Source organism: Calidris pugnax, unplaced genomic scaffold (assembly GCF_001431845.1).
Source record: "Calidris pugnax isolate Ruff unplaced genomic scaffold, ASM143184v1 scaffold64, whole genome shotgun sequence".
NCBI classification, from domain to species: Eukaryota; Metazoa; Chordata; class Aves; order Charadriiformes; family Scolopacidae; genus Calidris; species Calidris pugnax.
The window spans coordinates 1,085,508-1,104,146 of record NW_015090784.1 but is presented as its reverse complement, the minus strand read 5'-3'; the positions used below and the strand labels follow the sequence as shown (position 1 = coordinate 1,104,146).

Below are 18,639 nucleotides of genomic sequence, written 5' to 3'. Positions count from 1 at the left end.
GGCCGGTGTCGCGGGTCCGGTTTCGCTTTTTGGCTTCTGGGAAAGTTGGCTGGCGCGGGAAGAGCCGCGGAAGGTGGGTGGTAACTGCGCGGAAGGTGCGCGGGGTGCGGAAGGACGGCGGCGCTGGGCAGGAGGAGCGGGGTCGGGGGGGGCTGCGGGCACGGAGCGCGGTGACCTGCGCGTAAAATACGGCACCGAAAGACGAGCAGGGCTCAGCTGGCCGTGCGCGTTTTGTTGCTGGTTCTGTGACCTTTGAAGAAAGCCTATAATTGCCTTTTGGACTGTTGCTAAAAAAGTACAATCTAAAAAGTACTTGGACTTAAACGTAGAGGAGGAAAGGCACTAGCTCTTAAATTATTTTTATGACACTTGTTTTCTCTTCATGCTTTTATTTGAATATGTAGTACTTTCGCCCTGTTCTGAGGGCTTAAGATTCGTTATATATAATTTTGAGTCATCCAGGAAGCCCTCAGGACCCGCGCCTATAAGCAACATAAACATATTGATTGCCTGCTACTGCAGGAGCTGTGATAGCCTGGTGTCTCAGAAGGTGGGGACCCGAGAGGAATCAGGCTTCTGGTGATGAACCTGTCAAGTTTCATCATGAAGCAGCGAAAAAAAACCCAAAACCCTGGTGTTTTTCTCCTTTCCAGGTCACCTCTAAGGAAAGAGGATTTAGCGAAATGCAGGCTATCATCAGGCAAGTGGTGGAGATATAAACTGTGTGAGGCAGGGGCAGAACTTGTGCAACCTGGAAGGTGAGGATGAGCAGTTTCAGTTTGATGTAGAAGGTGGACAAAAGTGAGCCAGGGAGGGAGGGAAAGGTGTTTGTGTTTTAGAAAAACTGCAGAAGTGAGAGATGACAATGGGATGATTTAGATTACAGTTTCGAACAATGCCTGTCAAGGAGGCTGGCAGTCAGGAACCATAAGTGCATTTCCAAGAACAGGAAGGAGGTAGGTTTTTAGAAATGCTATCAGGAAAGTATTCAGTTTGATACACTTCCTGTGAATGTAGGCAATAAAAAGGAAGAGTTAAGGAAGATGATAAAATTGGGAGGAGGATGATGGAGCTATTGTGCAGGAGCGGAGGAAGGAAAAGATCAGGAAAAGTACTGAAGAATCAACTCCTCTGAAACAACAAAAAAAATCTCATTCTCATCCTGAAGTTTGTGGTCCAATAATATTTAATATTTTATGGGTTTGAGTTTTAGACAACCATGATACTCTTAGTGGATTCCCTGGTGTCTATGGCTGTTGTATCATACCATGAAGTCCTAGTTCACCCTTTTGGAAATGGCTTTAAGGTGGTGTTTATAATCTGTGTTGTGAACAACTGTTAAATTAAACAGTTAATTAAAAGGGGAAGTTAGTTAACTAGTGGCCAAACCAGTTTACTTTTCTTCATTTGTTATGTGTAATGGATATGTAATGCTATATGCCTAATATTCTTGTATCCTTTCAGCTTTGTGAAATCGTAATTTGTATCTCTGACCACTTTCGAAGACTTTTTCCAGTAAACTTGGAGTAACAGAGTTGCTATCATGTAAAACAATTGAAGTGTCCCTGGCTTCCTTAATAAGGGCAGTGAGGAAACAATTTTAAGTACCTAGGTAGCATAAAAAGAGGTATGAAGAGAGCCCACAGCTTTCATGTAAGAAATTATTAGGTTCAGTACAGGAAACATAGTGAACAGAGAACAGAAACAGTGTGAGAAGTGGTGAATGGAAGGGTAAGAAGGAGCCAAATATTTAGGATCTGAATTTAATTCAGAAGGATTTTTGAGTAATCAAGACCTCCAAATGCAGTTGGTGTAAATAATTTTTGGTTACATATTGGGTTTATGGAGTGAAGTTGGAAGAAACCAGTTTTCATTCATCTCTTACTTGTGGAGGTCACACATAACTGTTCTCACGTTGCGTGTAGTGATGATCAAGATGAAGCTTCACTATTTCACATTTTGGGGCGTAACCCGTAGATGAATCATCTGTAGAGGTTCTGAGGGGCTGAAATGCCTCTACTATTCTGTTATCTTTATTGCTAGTGATGGACAGTTGTTTTCCTGGGTAACAGGAAAGAGTGAGTATGCAGAAGACTAAAAGTATTGTTAATGGATTGCAACTTAACACAAAGCGCATACTTTAAAATCAAATTAGGATCTCTTAGTGAAGGATGCAGAAAATAGCTTTTCAGTTTAATTTGATTCTAATAGTTAAGTCATTAGGAGGGAATAAATAGGATTTTCTTTTGTTTCCAATACCTAGGTGGTCACACTGAGAATTGTGATGTATTGTTCTATCAGGAGCAAGTATTGCTGCAGATCCAAATGTATACAAGGGTCAGAGCTCTTAGACCAAGTTATTTGATTATGTATTTGTGAGAGAGAATGGTTGGCTGCTTCTCTTGACTCTAAGATTGCATCTGTATGACTTACAGTTTTGGTTTTTTTTCCTTAATAAAGGAATTTGGATTTATCCAGTATAAGCAGTGTCTTGATTGCATCTCAGTGTGGTTGCCTGGGATTCATCGTACTTTTAGTACACTTGAAGGCAGTGGATAGTGGTCTGTCAAATGGTGAGGTTTTATTGTTTTTAATCCCTTTATTCATATCGGTTTAATGCATAAATTACAGAATGACAGAAATTTCCATTAAAAAATGAAATTATGTGGCAGAGGTTTTTTTATATGTTCTTAATGTAAAAATGCTTTTCAAGATTTATTTAAATAAAATCACTAGATTACATGAAAATGTCTTGGAAATTATAACTATTACTCTGAGTGCACAGGGCAAACTTTACTTGAAAGTCAATCCTTATGCATTTGTCAAATTTTAGCAGGCAGAGGCCACTTAATATGCTATACATATTTTAATGTAAAGGCATTCTTTTAAGGAAATACCTAGAAATATATTCTGAATGGTATTAGGATGTTGAACCTTTACAGTGAAATTCTCATGCCTAGTATGCCAAGATCATGAACTGAGTCAGTCCTCCTTGTGTTTCCAAATATAATCTTGAAAATACACAAAACCCCCTTTGTCTTTTATAGGCTTTTTCCATATTTCCTATTCAATTAGGCCCCATAAATTTTCTGTCTTGGCACTGTTTAGCAACAGTTCTTCCAGTAGAACAATTCTAATTGTGTCCTGTAGCTGCCCTGTGTAGCACCTGTCATAATAGGTATTCTGGCTTCATAATGCATTTTTCAAACACTTTCATTCTTCTGAGTAACTTTGAAGATAATATGTTGAACTTTCTGGCAGACTTTGGTGCTCTAAAGACTTAAATCCTTTAAATACTTAGCATTTTTCCTGACAAGCAAAGTAATTTGCTTGTCAAATACAATTTGACTTTACCTCTCCTATTTTTTTGTAGTTATGTTTTTGAGCAGAACTAATGTGTAAATTCAGTTTAAGTTATGTCCATAGCTACATCTTGTCAGTTTGCTATTTTACAGCTTTCTGTAATAGCTTGCCTGTTATTGCCAGGACATCAGTTGCTGTGGTCCTGTACTAAGTAGCTGTCCTACCGAACGCTCGACTGGGTCTTGTCAGAGTTGCTGTTAGAATAAATATGAAAAAACAAAACTAATAATTACTTGTCTTAGTATGCAGTCTTTTAGTGTGTTGCTTGAGCAGTCACTTACTGAAGTGACACGATTTGAAAAACAGTTATTAAACATCTACTTGCCATAATGAAGTCAGTGGCAACCTCACGCTGACAGAAAACCTAGACTGTAAATTTCTGCACGAATAAAAAAAATCTTCAATGTGGTGACATTTTTTAAAAATATTGTTACTTTTATGATAAATGTATCATCAGATGGCCTCTGATCTCTTTGTTGCTGGAGATAATCTGGTAAATCTGCAGTCTTCAAAAAACCAAATGCTTGGCCACACAGCAGCTTTTTTCCTACTGATGTTACTCCCTATATCTATCTCAATGTTAGCTGTAATGCTAAAATGTACTCGTATTGTTAAGCTTTATTCTCTTGACTTCAGTTGCATTATGTCTGGATTGTTCTTCCAGTTGGTTATACCAAGAGTTCAGAATGCTGGGATTTTCTTCTGTAGGCTTCTTCTAAAGCATGTTCTGCGGTAGTGATTTGTGATACTCCTTATGCTGTCTAAATTAATGACAGCTCCTACTCCATCCTCCCCATGCATTTGCCAGCTAGCCAGAACATGGTCACTTTTGCCTTCTGTTAATCAAAATGTGACGAATAATGGGTTGAAGGTTTGTGAAGGTACACACTGAAGAATCAGTATAGTGGTGATTTTAGCACGGTTTAACTTTTGAATTATTATGCTTTATTTTCTGAATGGATAGTAGTTGGTTCAGCTGTGGTTGACATACAGCCCTCCTTGGGAGAAACTAGAGTAACAATAGGACTGTTGTGTCTTCTATTTTTACCATTCCTTATTTAAAGGAGACAATACAATTGATATTGCGGGTAGACTTTAAAAGCAATTAAAAGATAAAATACAGAATTGTAGTTGGCTTAGAAAATTCCTAATACTATCAAGAGAGAAATATTGCAACTAAACGTTTTCTTTGCCATAGCACTGATTTGTCCGAAAAATGATAGCAGTTGAGATTCAAAAGTTGCAAAATAGCAAATTCATTATTTTCTATTTCAGTTTTCTGAACTGTCTTCTGATTCCATGGTAACTCTCTTTTTTATTATTTTTTTTAAGGAAAAACCCATATACATTGTTTTTGTACATAATTTTCCGTTGGTTCTTTCACTCCAGTTAGCAAGTGTGGTGGTGTTTGTGTTGTCTTTTCCTTCCCTGTTTGGAAGTACAGGCACTGATTTAAGTTTATTTGGACAATTAGCTATTGATACTTCAGTAACCAAACACACAGGTTTGGATGAAGACCTTAGTGCTACAAACTAGGCAATGTAATTAGTGCAATGTGGTCCTTGATTTAAGACCTTTACTCTGAACTCCTTAAACTTACACTGGATGTACTGCACCATGAATCATCTCACTGACTAAAGTTGATACGTGAGTAAATCTTTGTAGGAGAGGAATTCAATGAGACAAGATATGCAGAGTAATAAACACCATAGAACATTTTGCAGGAGCTATGTAGTATTTTTACTTTTCCCAAGCCATTCACCATCTCTGCAGTTATTCAGCCTGTCTGTTCTGCTTGCGCTGATTCAGCATGCCTCTCTCCATTGCCCTGCCAGAAGGAATTGTTTTCGTTCTACACAATGCAGTTAACATGGCAGCATATTATTTATAAAATATGTTAACCTTTTGACTCTCATGTGCATTATATTTCCATCTTTGATGTCTGCTTAGATATGCTTAGGAACAAACATACAGGTTTTAATTGCTGCTTAACTGTTAACTTCTACCTGCAGATAGAAGGCAATTCCTCCTCTTTAAGTGTGGGGAAACTCCCAAGAGACCATCATTTTTGGTACTAAGTCTCAGTATTCCATGTATTTATCAAGGCATTTAAATAGTATTTTCATATATTGTATCTGCTTCATCTCAAAAAGCTATACAAAACCCTGTTTATTGATGTCTTCCACATAAAAGTGCTCAGACCTATATAATTAACTGTGATTGTTTCCTTTGGCATAGCGTCTTGCAGTGTTTAATCTTTCTAGAAAAAAGATCAGACCCTCTATTTCAAAGCCGTAATGTTGTCTTTACATAGCTTTGTGATGTCCTGTTATAAATACCTTCTCTTGAAATCTAAATACTTTTGTTTAGAAGTGGATATTTTATATTGGTCTAAAATGTGCCAACATAATTTAGGCTTCTGTGACGGATACAGTTACAGAGCGCCATGTGCTGAGTGCGTGTGACTGTTCCACCGCGAGCGGTGCCCTCAGCTCTAAAGAGCGCCGAGAGTCACTTCAAAGCACCATCACACACCTTATGTTTTTTCCACATTTGTTATTCTTTAATGTCCCAAGAATAAATCATCTTGGCTTTTAAAACTTTTTTTGTAATTTTTAGGTATGAAATTGTTCAGCTTTTTATTATGTATGTTAGGAGGATATACGATGACTGACTTCAGTAGAGCTTTTTAGTTTGCTCTCTTATACTGTAAATTCTCTAATAAAAATAGAAGTTAGAAACTGAGAATAGTAATAGTGTCTGTTTTATAAATTCTTGAGTTCATAGCAATTTGCTTGTTTCGGAGTAGTCCTGCCAATTTTTACAGCTTTTGGAATACACTTCCTATTTCTCTTCTCTTTTCTGTGGAAGAACATAACAGAAAAATTGCTTACCCTGTATGGTCCGTTGAACTTCATTGAACAATGAACTTCTGTAGGCACATGTACAAAAATTGAACTTCTATTTCACAGTTATCTTACCTAAGAATGGAGTGTAAAGTGAGTAGCCATAAGTTTGGTTTCTAACAGGTTAAGTGTATGCTCATGCATTTACTTTTGTAACTAAAGATACAGTGCCTAAAGATTAATTTGTATTTTTACATTACGTGTGTGATACTGGAAAATTGCTACAAGAGACTGCGCTCACATAACGAAGGCTCTGTGAATGGAACATAATTTGCATTTATCTTTTGCTTGTCACAGCAACAGCTTAATGTCAAGACAGTTCCAGTTTTAGACATGTTGAAGTTGGTCTATTTCCTGCGTATGTCACTCCTGATTTGTAACATCTGTCATCTACTGTGCACATGTACCACAAATACCAGTATTGGTGTATTTCTCATGCAACTCTCTTCCCCTTTCCCCCAGTGCACAGTAGCATTGTTTAATGATAGTTGAATAGAAACTACATATTTTTATCTTCTTTTGAGACTGGGAATTGTATTTAACACTCTAGTTCATAACAGCAGATGAAAAACATCTTAATACTGATGTTTGAAAACACAGATATGGTTAGTGCTTGATTATGGAAGCTAATAAGTAAATGTTAACTTCTGTTATGGAAAAGTAAATCCTCCAGGAGATATGAAGGACTAATGCTTGCTATGCTTGTCTCAGAACTTGACGGAGTAAAAGTTAAATTCCTTTGAGTTGACCAAACACTTGCTTTAACTTACATCTTGGCTAGTAGAGGCAAAAACGGATGTAGCTTTGCTCATCAAAGAGCACAGCTAATTACAGAATTCTGACAAAGCAAAGATGCCATCGTGCAGTGATTCTTAACTTTGGTCCAGAGGTGGCATTTTCTTTGGTGGTGGAAGACACAGAGAAGGTGGAGTTGCTGAATGCCTTCTTTGCTTCGGTCTTCACTGCCAAAGCTGCCCCTCATGAATCCCAGACCCTGGAGACAAGGGAGAGGGTCTGGAGAGAGGAGGACTCCCCCTCTGTTGGGGAGGACTGGGTTAGAGACCACTTGGCCAAACTAGACATCCACAAGTCCATGGGCCCTGATGGGATGCACCCACGAGTGCTGAGAGAACGGGCGGATGTTATTGCTAAGCCACTCTCTATCATTTTTGAGACCTCTTGGAGAACAGGAGAAGTGCCTGAGGACTGGAGGAAGGCAAATATCACTCCAGTCTACAAAAAGGGCAAGAAGGAGGACCCAGGGAACTACAGGCCAATTGGTCTCACCTCTGTCCCAGGGAAAGTAATGGAGTGGCTCGTGCTGGATGTCATCTCCAAACACATTGAAGATCAAGAGGTTGTCGGTATTAGTCAACACGGATTTACCAAGGGTAAATCATGCTTGACCAATTTGATAGCTTTTTATGATGTTATAACTGGTTGGCTAGATGAAGGGAGAACAGCAGATGTCATCTACCTTGACTTCAGCAAGGCTTTTGACACTGTCTCCCATAACATCCTCATTAGAAAATTAAGGAAGTGTGGGCTAGATGAGGGGGCAGTGAGGTGGATTGAGTCCTGGGTGTGTGACAGGACTCAGAGCAAGGTCAAGTTGGAGGCCTGTGACCAGTGGTGTCCCTCAGGGGTCAATACTCGGCCCAGTCCTGTTCAACATATTCATAAATGACCTAGAAGAGGGGACAGAGTGTATCCTCAGCAAGTTCGCTGATGATACCACATTGGGAGGGCTGGCTGACACCCCAGAGGGCTGTGCTGCCATCCAGCATGACCTGAACAGGCTGGAGAGCTGGGCAGAGAAGAACCTAATGAGGTTCAACAAGGACAAATGTAGGGTCCTGCACCTGGGGAGGAAGAACCCCAGGCACCAATACAGGCTAGGGATGGATCTTCTGGGAAGCACTACTGAGGAAAAGGATCTGGGAGTCCTGGTAGATAGCACATTTTCCATGCGCCAGCAATGTGCCCTTGTTGCCAAGAGGGCCAATGGAATCCTGGGCTGCGTAGGAAAGAGTGGCCAGTAGGTCGAGGGAGGTCATTCTCCCCCTCTACTCTGCACTGGTGAGGCCACAACTGGAATACTGCATCCAGTTCTGGGCCCCCCAGTTCAAGAGAGACAGGGAACTACTGGAGAGAGTCCAACATAGGGCAACAAAGATGATTAAGGGATTGGAGCACCTCCCTTACGAGGAAAGACCTTATTTATAAGTATCTAAAGGGTGAGTTGAAGGATGTTGGAGCCGGACTCTTTTCAGTGGTTTCCAGCGACAGGACAAGGGACAATGGGCTCAAGATGGAACATGGAAGGTTCCATTCAAATATGAGAAAAAACTTCTTCACGGTGAGGGTGACGGAGCACTGGAACAGGCTGCCCAGGGAGGGTGTGGAGTCCCCTTCTCTGGAGATCTTCAAGACCCGCCTGGATGCCGTCATGAGTAATGTGCTCTAGGCGATCCTGCTTTAGCAGGGGAGTTGGACCAGATGATCTCTAGAGGTCCCTTCCAACTCTGACAATTCTGTGATTCTGTGAAAATATATAATGTTTTAGTAATAAGGTGCATATTGTATGAGCATTAGTTTTACCTGATTTGTCATTTGTACATTTTTAGGAGGGCCCTGTTTTCCTTCCCTCCCTTAAGAAATAAAGCTCTTTGTATTTTAGAGGCTCACTGCAAGGCCACTGAGCCTTGGTGACTTACCAAATTTTCCTTTTGAAAAAGTGAGAGTATGGTAATATTAAACAGAGCCTTTAGAGAACTGAATTTTTAAATCTTTGCAAAAGGGTTATGCCTGAATAACTGGTTGCAAAAGCTTAATTTGTCTAGAATGAAAGGTAGGTATTTTTACAGATAGTCTAGATTTTCTTTAGGTTGGGTAGAAGCAAAGGCCATACAAGCCTTGTAAAGCACGATTCAAGCACAATAGGTGGTGGCTGGCAGTCAAAGGTTTAATTTTATCCAGGCTAGAAAGTTGCCAGCAGGATTCTGTGGCCTGTCCTTTAGTCCTAGCTCTGCCTTTATATGGTGTGGTTAACTCAAGTGTAAAATACTTCTCCTTAAATTGGAGCTGTAAGTGAGAATATATAAATAAGTTTAAGTTGAACTTCTGGTAATCACTAGATCCTTCTACTACACTTTCTAATTATTCTATATTTTGGTTTTATGTGCTTGCTTATTGGCAAACATTTGCTTATTAGACATCCATAGACTTTTAATAAAGCTTTTTAAAATCTAGTTTGAACAATGCTATGCTGTGACTAGAGGAAGTTACAACCTATATATGGATTCTACTTGTGTGGCCATGTGTTCACACTGACACTAGCATGGTACTCCCTATTTAACCTTTCCCTGCTGTTGTCAATGAAAGCACTACTTCTGTGGTAAAGGCTTGTTACTGTTGCTTCTGGATTGTCATCATCCTCCTTTACTCAGCATTACCTCCTTTCCTTGATGACTAGGCAGAGCAGAATTGGGCATAGGTCAGATGACTTTCAGGAACTTCCTTTCAAGATTTTAGGCTTTGTTTTGAGGTGACAGCATGTTTTCTAGCTGAATGATCCAGGCTGGCATGTGGCTGCCATGCCATGGTGCCTTAAAAAGGATCTGCGGAAGTCATGGTGGAGCACCTAAGACTACTATTTTTGCACTGGTATCTCTGTTCCTCATTCTGTTTGCGTTGGGATTTTTTCCTTAGGATAGTATAAGGATATATATATTTTTTCGGTTTGATAGACAGAGCTTGGTTTGAAGATAGAAGTATTTCTGCTGTGTCTGATGGGCAGGAAGATACTGGGGAAAGAATGGTGCCCCATCCATAATGCCGTTGCAGCCTGCCTCTGCTAACCAGCTTCTGCCACTGGGGTAGGTAGGTCTATGTGCATCCTGCTGTCAACGTCTTCATGACGAGTTCTTTTCCGGGACCCTTATCTCCTCTGTGAAGCATGATGCAAGCTGGCATTTCTGGGATTAGGTGGTACTCCCCTCTCTTTAGCAGGGACACCTAGGCTAGACTTGCATTCATTTGTGACCAGGTCGTGCCCCTTTTGCACAAGGATCTTATTCCTGCTGATTTCTTTCAAACTCAGGAAAAGGAAGCGCTTAGCAGTAGCATTTGAAGCGTTTCTCTTGCTTTTTGAGAGCACAGTTTTCTGTGTTCCCCTACTGAAATTCTAGGCAGCTCCAAGCAGCCTGTGTCGTATGCTGCTGAGTAACTCCCTTGATTTTTCCAAGATCCTGGTCTTTTCACTTAAACATGATCGGACAGCATTTAAAGCATAGTTGGCAGGTTTAGAGGAAGCTCATCACTATTCTTCACCAAAGATATTTTATCTGTCAGTGTAGACTATGCATAAAAATTTGTTTTAGAAGCTTGTGAAAAATTGCCTTTTCCAAGCAGCAGATTTGTGGGGCATCCTTTGGAACAGTGCCTTTTTATGGCCAATTATTGAGTGCTTTCCATCATTTCTTCCAAGAGACGTTTTCACCCCTCACTGCATTGGCTCTCTGCTGTCATTGCTATCAGTTATGTTTCAGCCTTTTCACTTTTTTTCTTTTTGGGTGTGAAATTCAATTGCAAAAAGCCATTCAGTCACTTAATATAAGCAGAACTCTGATAGGAAAATATCAGGAAGTTCCTGTTGCTTTTGGGGAAAGCAGTGTGCTTTATGATGTGGGAGAAATGCAGAAAAGTTTTCTTAAAGAGGTTTCTTATATTTTATGAAGGACCTGTAATGAGAGGAAAAATGCTTTTTAGCTTATGGCGGTAGAACACGTCATGCATGATCAAATTCACATTTCCCATGGTAGGGGTTAGGTTCTGCTAAAAGTCCTGCAAGAATTTTCTTTTCTCGGAAGTTTTCTGGTTTTGCCTCCTGTTCATACGTGGGTGCCACTGAACATTAGGGGAAAAAATTCCAGGACTTTTTGCCTTTTTCTTGCAGTACTGAATATTTCAAACCAGCTTATGAAGCAGTTGTGCTGTTCCAGTCTCACAAGGTCTCTTCCATGATGTGTTGGGGACACAAGGATATCTGCTGGGCTTGGGGCATTAAAGATTTCTGCAAACTTGTGTAGTGTATATATATAACTAATGTACTGCTTTTAAGTTGCCTTTTTGTATTGTTCACATACTTGTGCCTGCTTGAAAGCAAAGCTGTATCATAGAATCATCTAGGTTGGAAAGGACCTTTTAGATCATCTAGTTCAATCATAAACCTAAGACTGCCAAACCCACCACTAATTCAGCTCCCACTGAGGCAGATTTAATTTAAATAACATGAATTAGATCTTGTTCTCTCTCCCATGTAAGACCGGTTTGGGGAAAAAAGTAAGCTTTAGGAGGAGTGTAACACAATGAAAAGGAAAGCAGTCTGCTGGAGGTACGTCTGATGCCAGAAGATCTTACCAGTGTGTTGGACCTGTAAGTCCAACCAGGTACAGGAGAGAGTGGCATCCTCGCTGATTAGAAACTCCTTTGGAGAAACTTATTCTTGGGCAGGCCTTGGCTTTCTAGATCAGTCATAGAGAATTTGGAGTGCAGGATCCCTAGTCTTTAATGCAACTTCCTCCCCATCCCTTTTGCTCTTAACATATGCAATGTTCTGAAAAGAGTTTGCCTTTGGTAGAGAAAAAAAACAGGTGTGATAAATGCGTTATTCTCAGAGTCAGAATAGAATTTCTGAGACCAGAGGGCATTAGACGCTGGGGAACTGAATCTAAAAGGCATTTGTAACCCTATATTCAAAGCTGAAACAATGATATTGGCTTTTTTTTTGTGTATGTTTTGATTTTATTTTTCTTTTCCCAAGCCAAGTAAGTGTGGAAAAATACATTAGTGTTATTGATTTGGCTCTGTAGAAAGTCATCAAGGAAAAAGGTTTGAGTTTGTCAGAAACAATGCTTTGTTCCACCTTGTCAGCCTTTTCTATTTCAGGTTATCTGAGCAGCAACCTGATTCAGTGGTAAGAATCAAGGTCATATTTTATTTAGTACAAGAAAATGGAAAATCTGGCAAGAGCCAAGATGCTTGTTTTGAAATGGTTTTATTTAGCCCTTTCTGCTATAGCTGCTGTCAATGGAAAGAGATAAAGCTGATGACAGAATACAAGGAATTTACTGTTCATTATTCATGACTTGCTAAAGGTTTCAGTCTGTAAGGGATTCTGTATTTCTTTTCATGGGTCTTTCAGGTTTTCAGATATGATTGCCTGGCAAGAAATTGAATGAAGCAATTAAAGAGAAGATGCATATTTTTCTTGACTTATTATCCTTAACAGAAAACTTGAAGAGCATTTAATCTACCAAGTATTCATGGACAAATTCCCTAGCTAAAATTGCAGTGTAGCAAGATTATGTTAATGCTTAAATCTGTCACTATTTGAATAAAGTTCATAGACTTCTGTGGTGTGGTGGCATCGGACCTTACTGGCACCCACAGACCTAACTAATTCTATTGTGAAGCCTTTAGTTTAAAAATAAAAATCTAACTTACATACTTAGAGCAGTTGTAGACCTAATTAGGATATGGAATGAATGAGTGAACGTTTACCTTCAATGCAGCAAAAAACTGTCAAAGGGGAACAACTATTGTTAGAGTTGTATTGTATTGTTGTTCTTACAGTAAATTTGGGGGTTCTTGGTGTAAACAGGAAATCAATAAGCATTGCAAGAACTTGCATTCCTTAAGAGCTCCTAGATATCAAGTGCAATGAATCACAGTGTCTGCCATGCTTCATCATACTTTCAAATCTTCGTGGTGGTCTCAGCATTTCCATGCCTGCTCTGGCTGGGCTGGGCTGCCTGTCCTCCTCCTGCTGAGGAAGGTCAGTGTGTCCTCTCCTTCAGGGCTGCTGCAGGTGCATTTCGGCAGCATGAGGGTGAAGAGAGGGATGGCGTTACAGGAGTGTGTAGTGTGACAATTCTGACTTAATCACATGCTGTGAGGAAGGTCAGAAAGAAGCAAGTCAGGCTTTGCTTTTACATTCCCATTGGGATGGATGGAAGAAATCGCAGTTCTGATTCAAGATGTCAGTCTTCCAACTGAACAGGCTTCTGGAATCAGAACTGATGCAGTTCTAGTTTTACAGCACCAGTGCTAAAAATTTATGTCTGTACCTACTATACTATATTCTGTACTTACAACTGGACTTTATGTATTGTTTGATATTAAGTTGCTTTTCCCGCAGTCTTCCCTGGAACCTGCATCTCAAATTGTGTTCCTTTTCAGGAACACAAGTGGCTACAGGCTACCTTCTGCTTTTATACACTCGCAACTTAATTTCAGTATACTTCCACCACTAAATCAGAAGAAGAATTCAGTGCTTTTAAATAATCTCTTGCAAATATTTTATAGGCACAATTATTCCTATTAAAAAAACATGGTTATTTTCCTGTAGAGAAACATTTTCGGTTTATAATAGAATGCTGTCCAAAGTAGTGAGGTCATAAAAGGAAGCTGTTAGACAACAGACTGGCCCCCTTCTTGTGCATATAATTCCCTTCTAAGTTTTGTCTAATGTGTTTTAGTTAGTTACGAGCTTTGTTTTGTGTTGGAAGGGCTGCAGAGGAAAGACCTTCAGGATGTATATGTTAAAGTATAAAGATGTCAAGTTAATTTTCTGACAACTACTTATCACTGATTTCCATACAAGAAAATGGCTATCTGGCAAAATGGCTGGAGTTGGAGAGGACTTTTAAACTATACTTTCTCTTCCCAGATGCTAGCAAAGATTAGAGATGGGATGCTGAAAGGGCAAACGGAAGCAAAAAAATATGAGGGGGGGAGGGAATAAAGGTGAGGAGTATTCGAGAAGCTGAAACAAAATAATTGTTTGAAGAGTTTGAAAGGCTAGGAAGAAGGTTTATCGCTGACAACAAATGCAGGGGGAGGGAGAGGAAAGCATCATGAACCCTACAGAAACTATGATAGTGATTCTTGAATCTCAACATTATTCTATTTAGTAGTGCCAGAGCATTTCTGAGCTTCTTACTATCTCAGTTTCTGCCTGTTAGTGGTTATGCATAAGAAGCCTTTTACTCTTTCATCTTAACGACGTTACTCAAGAGAACAAAACTTCATCAAAATAATGCAGCAAAACTTCAGTTAGTGCATAATGTCTAATTGGATTGTATCTGGATAGTTAAATTATAGGTATGCTGTTGCCATACACTTTATAAAAGTTTAACTATGATTGCAATGGCTTGGATAAAATATTTAAAATATATCAAACCAGATTATATTTGTAGTAAGATCCTTATTTTGTTAAGAGTCTAGTTTTATTATTTAAACTTCAATATCTTCAGTATGGGAAATGGCAAAGTATTTCACAGTAAAAAATAAATTATTGGGTCAACACATCTGATAGTTTCCTAGTTTAGATCCCTATTTTACTTTCTCTTGCAAGTTGTAAAGTGTTCAAGGGTCTGGCCTAATCATTAGATTAGATCCTGTAGAATGGCCAGGACTCTTCAGGGCACACAGCCTGTCAATCTTGTAGTTTCTCCTTATAGAATCAATGCATTTGAATCTTACATACTCAGCTAATTCTTCAGTGCAGAAATTTCCTCCTCTAGTGGTATAACAGTGCTCTTGAAGTACTTTGTAAACTTCATTCAGATTAATCACGTTTGGGTAACATAAACTAAGTACTTCCTCCTTTCAAAAAGAAGGAATGAATTTAATTATTTATGGTTTGTTTTGTGATGTATTATATCATTTGTGTTGTTTTGTCATTTAAGTGGATTAGTTTCCCAAGTAACGGAGTACTGTATTGATCTTATATTTTTAATTTTAAAAACTTACCAAAATATCTGCTGTAGAAGGAGATGATAATACGTTTAAAAAATATGGATTTTTCCTATGTGGAATTGTTCAGAGGTTGAACTACAGTTTTGATGCTTTTTAATTCATAATTATCTAAAAGTTAGATTTATAATTCAGAATGTATTAAAAGCCATTTCTTAGCCGTCTTTAATATTATGTTAATAGCAGAACAAGACTGTGGTACAAAACACGTTTTTGGTGATTAAGAATGAAGCAACAATCATCATCTCCTCTAGGTGCACATTTTCTAAAACTGCATGCTTTCACATGTGAAGGTTTATTGTAAGCACATAAAAGTAGCAAAAAAATATAATTTTTTTTTCCCTTCCTGTAATTGCAGAAGCTGCTGGGTTTGTTTTGCTACAGATGAGGACGACCGGACAGCAGAGTGGGTGAGACCCTGCAGGTGCAGGGGCTCCACCAAGTGGGTTCATCAGACCTGTCTGCAGCGCTGGGTGGATGAAAAGCAGAGAGGAAACAGCACTGCCCGAGTGGCCTGTCCTCAGTGCAATGCGGAATATTTAATAGTATTTCCAAAGCTAGGTAAGATACGCATCACTGAAATTTTAAACGTAATATAATGGGTTGATTCTTTATATTGTTCCTGCTTTCTTTTTTTTTTTTTTTTTCCCTTCAGAATCAGTTCTATTGAAAGCTTGCCTATTTCCTTTTCCAGACAGAAAGAAATAACTGTATTCTGCTCATCTCCCATTTGGTGGTTTAGTTAAATACCTTCTGAAAGTTTTGGATGTGTTCCACTTAGTATATTGGTATGTCTTAGAATTAATTAATAGGTCGATAATTAATCAACTGTTAATTACATAATATATATAATATTATATAATAAGATTTATTTTATATAGTATGATATATAATATTATTATACTATAATTATAATGAATTTGGGTCCATCAGACATCAGTTGTGAGCTTGCAGTGCCTTAAACAAGTGAGACAGTCTCCTTTTTGTAGCTCTTTCTAATAACCCAAACCCATTATATCTCAACGCGACTCTGTCAGCCACGGTCACGCCAGGCAGAGGGAGGACAGGAGTGTGTTTTCAGGCAGTCTTGCCAGTAGCCCTGGGTCTGCTGCCTGCCACAGGTATCTTTTGAAGATATTAGTAGTCATACCACTCAAGAAACTAAAATTACTTGAGTAGGGAAGAATTAAGAACTAAAGTTTCCCTGAGGCATCATAGTTTAGAAACTTACTTATGTTAAGATTTCTCTGATGTAGTGCTGGAAACTTTTTTTTTTTAGAAACAAATTTCTGTGAAAGGGCACTCCCTAATACAACTTCTTTTATTTACAATTATAATTTTGAAGTAATAGCAACTTGAGGAGAATACTTTTGTAAGTAACAGCGGGTGTCTTTTTAGGTATTTACCAATTCAAAGCATTCCCCCCTAGTGACTTATCTTATTAAAATTATGATTCCATTTCAAATTTGATAGTTCATATAAGTTTTAGAGATTGGTAGTAACTATGTTCTTACTAGCTGTTTTCCTCTCTTCTGAGAACTTCTTTTATTAAATAGGAAGATACTATTGCCACTTTGAAAGTAACAAAGTTCCTTTTAGATAATTACTTCAGTTTAATATATAGAAAAGAGTTTGGCAGAAAAAGCTCTGTTAAAGCATAACAGTTTTTACGAAATGAAAAATATTGTTGTATTTTGTATGTCAGTGACTCTTAATTTCCCGCGTCTTCCTTAATACCATTTTTTTAAAAAGCTGCATTTGTTCTCCTTTCTCACTACTTCTAATTAAAAAAATATTACTGAAGTAATGTTTTTCTAATCTTTTCTCAAGATTCTATACCTAATTCTGTACCTTGCTTCTCTAAATGATTAGTATCAGTAGGTGTGACTTGTTAGTACTTTCAGTGTTAGATTTCTGCTGTTGCCATATCATGGTGCCGAGATGTGAGGTGAACTTCAGTGCTTTCTGTTGCCCTTTAGGACTCTCTACATATGACGGGGGTTTTGAGTGTCTTCATCTTCTTCAAACAAATTTAAGTTTTCAAAATGGTACAACTGAACTTTTTCAGTGCCTGTGGGAAACAGTCAAGATGTGTAAATTACTGTGCATTTTAGTACTTGCAGTTATGACCTTGCTACTTTCAGCACATTGATAGACATCTCAGCATATTATGAAGTCCATCTGGAAAGTTAAACATAACTGTTAATACAGTTGAACTGCTTGTTCCAGTTCTTCGTATTTTGAGTGTTCTTTCTTCAGAAACCCTTTAGTTTTGGTACTTAATCAATATCAGGATGCTCAACTAGAGAATAAATTAACTCCATAATTGCACTTTGTCAACTATTTGTGGACTAATTAACATCAGTTGGTGTATCTGAAGCAGGGCGTTGGTGAGGTGTTTCCTATCTTACACATAGGAAGATGCTTCCTGCCCTTAAACTAAAGCTTATTACTGAAACAAAGAGTGTGTGCTGTACTAGAAGATGCATGCAAAGGCACCCAATTTGAAGTACATTAGTAGTAGGTTAAGAACTTGAGGCTCCAGCAGGGCTAGAGTAGACAGTACATTAAGTAATATGCTGCCCAAGTTGCTTAGGGCTGCCCACTATGATATGTATGTAACCTGGCCATGACTGCTGTCAAGACTGCAGATAAGCTAAATGTGTTTAAATTGCAGCTATCCAGTATGGTATTTGCACACATACTTGTGTATACAAAAAAAAAAAAGCTATAATTCTTCTACAAGGTCTCTGGATGCTACCACTGTACAAACAGTATGGAAAATCCTACCCAGTTATTTTTAAAAAAAAAAAGGGGGGGGGGAAGTACCACAAACCAAATGTATTTGGGATTGCTTTACAAGAATACCAGTGCTAATAAAACAAATGAATAAGATAAATTACATGTTTTCTTTGGCTGACTTGAGCCGAGTAGAACTTAGAACTAGTTGTTTTGAAAGCATTCACACTAGAGCTGTTTTCTTGAAAGAAAAGAACCAAGTCATGAAACAGCAGTCAGTTTTGTCCGTGTGGCTGATGGAAATAAATTTTCTGCGAACTTTTTTTGATGTGAATTTCAAATCTTGATTGTACTTTTAAATGCACAGCTTTCTATTAATTTGGTATAAACATTGTTCTGAGACAATCTTTCTGGGAACAGGGTGCTGAGTTAACACCACCCTAAAAATATAAGAATATAAAGTTGCTATGTATGAGGAGTATTGAAGCTAAGAATTGAACTGCAAGTGATTTTTCTATATTTGGAGAAAGCCAAATACAATACCTTTAGAGAAGTAAAAAAGGAAAAAAATCCGTGGTACCTAATCTTCTCAATTCTGTGCAAGGTCAAACTGAGTTTCAGTTAATTGGAGGTTAGAAGGAAGATGGCACACAGCTCAGGTTCAGTACACAGAACAGAGTGCGCTAAGTGCTAGGGTACAGAGCGAGCTATGGTGCAGTTCATCTAGTGGGAGTCCTGGACATCTGCTATATCAGGACTTCAGTAAGTCTTTTAACACCATTGCTCAAGAGTTCACTCCTTCCCTACCCTA

At 38.6% G+C, this 18,639-nt stretch overlaps 1 protein-coding gene across 1 annotated transcript in view; it reads left to right on the top strand.

Annotated features, from left to right (window-relative positions):
* The window catches only part of MARCH5 (membrane associated ring-CH-type finger 5), a 30,549-nt gene that overhangs the window by 4,131 nt on the left and 7,779 nt on the right, over positions 1-18,639 (top strand). Inside the window, exons 3-5 of the mRNA XM_014965642.1 lie at positions 46-181; positions 654-758; positions 15,448-15,650. Coding sequence (XP_014821128.1) covers positions 46-181; positions 654-758; positions 15,448-15,650 — 444 coding nt within the window. The remainder of the gene's footprint in view (positions 1-45; positions 182-653; positions 759-15,447; positions 15,651-18,639) is intronic.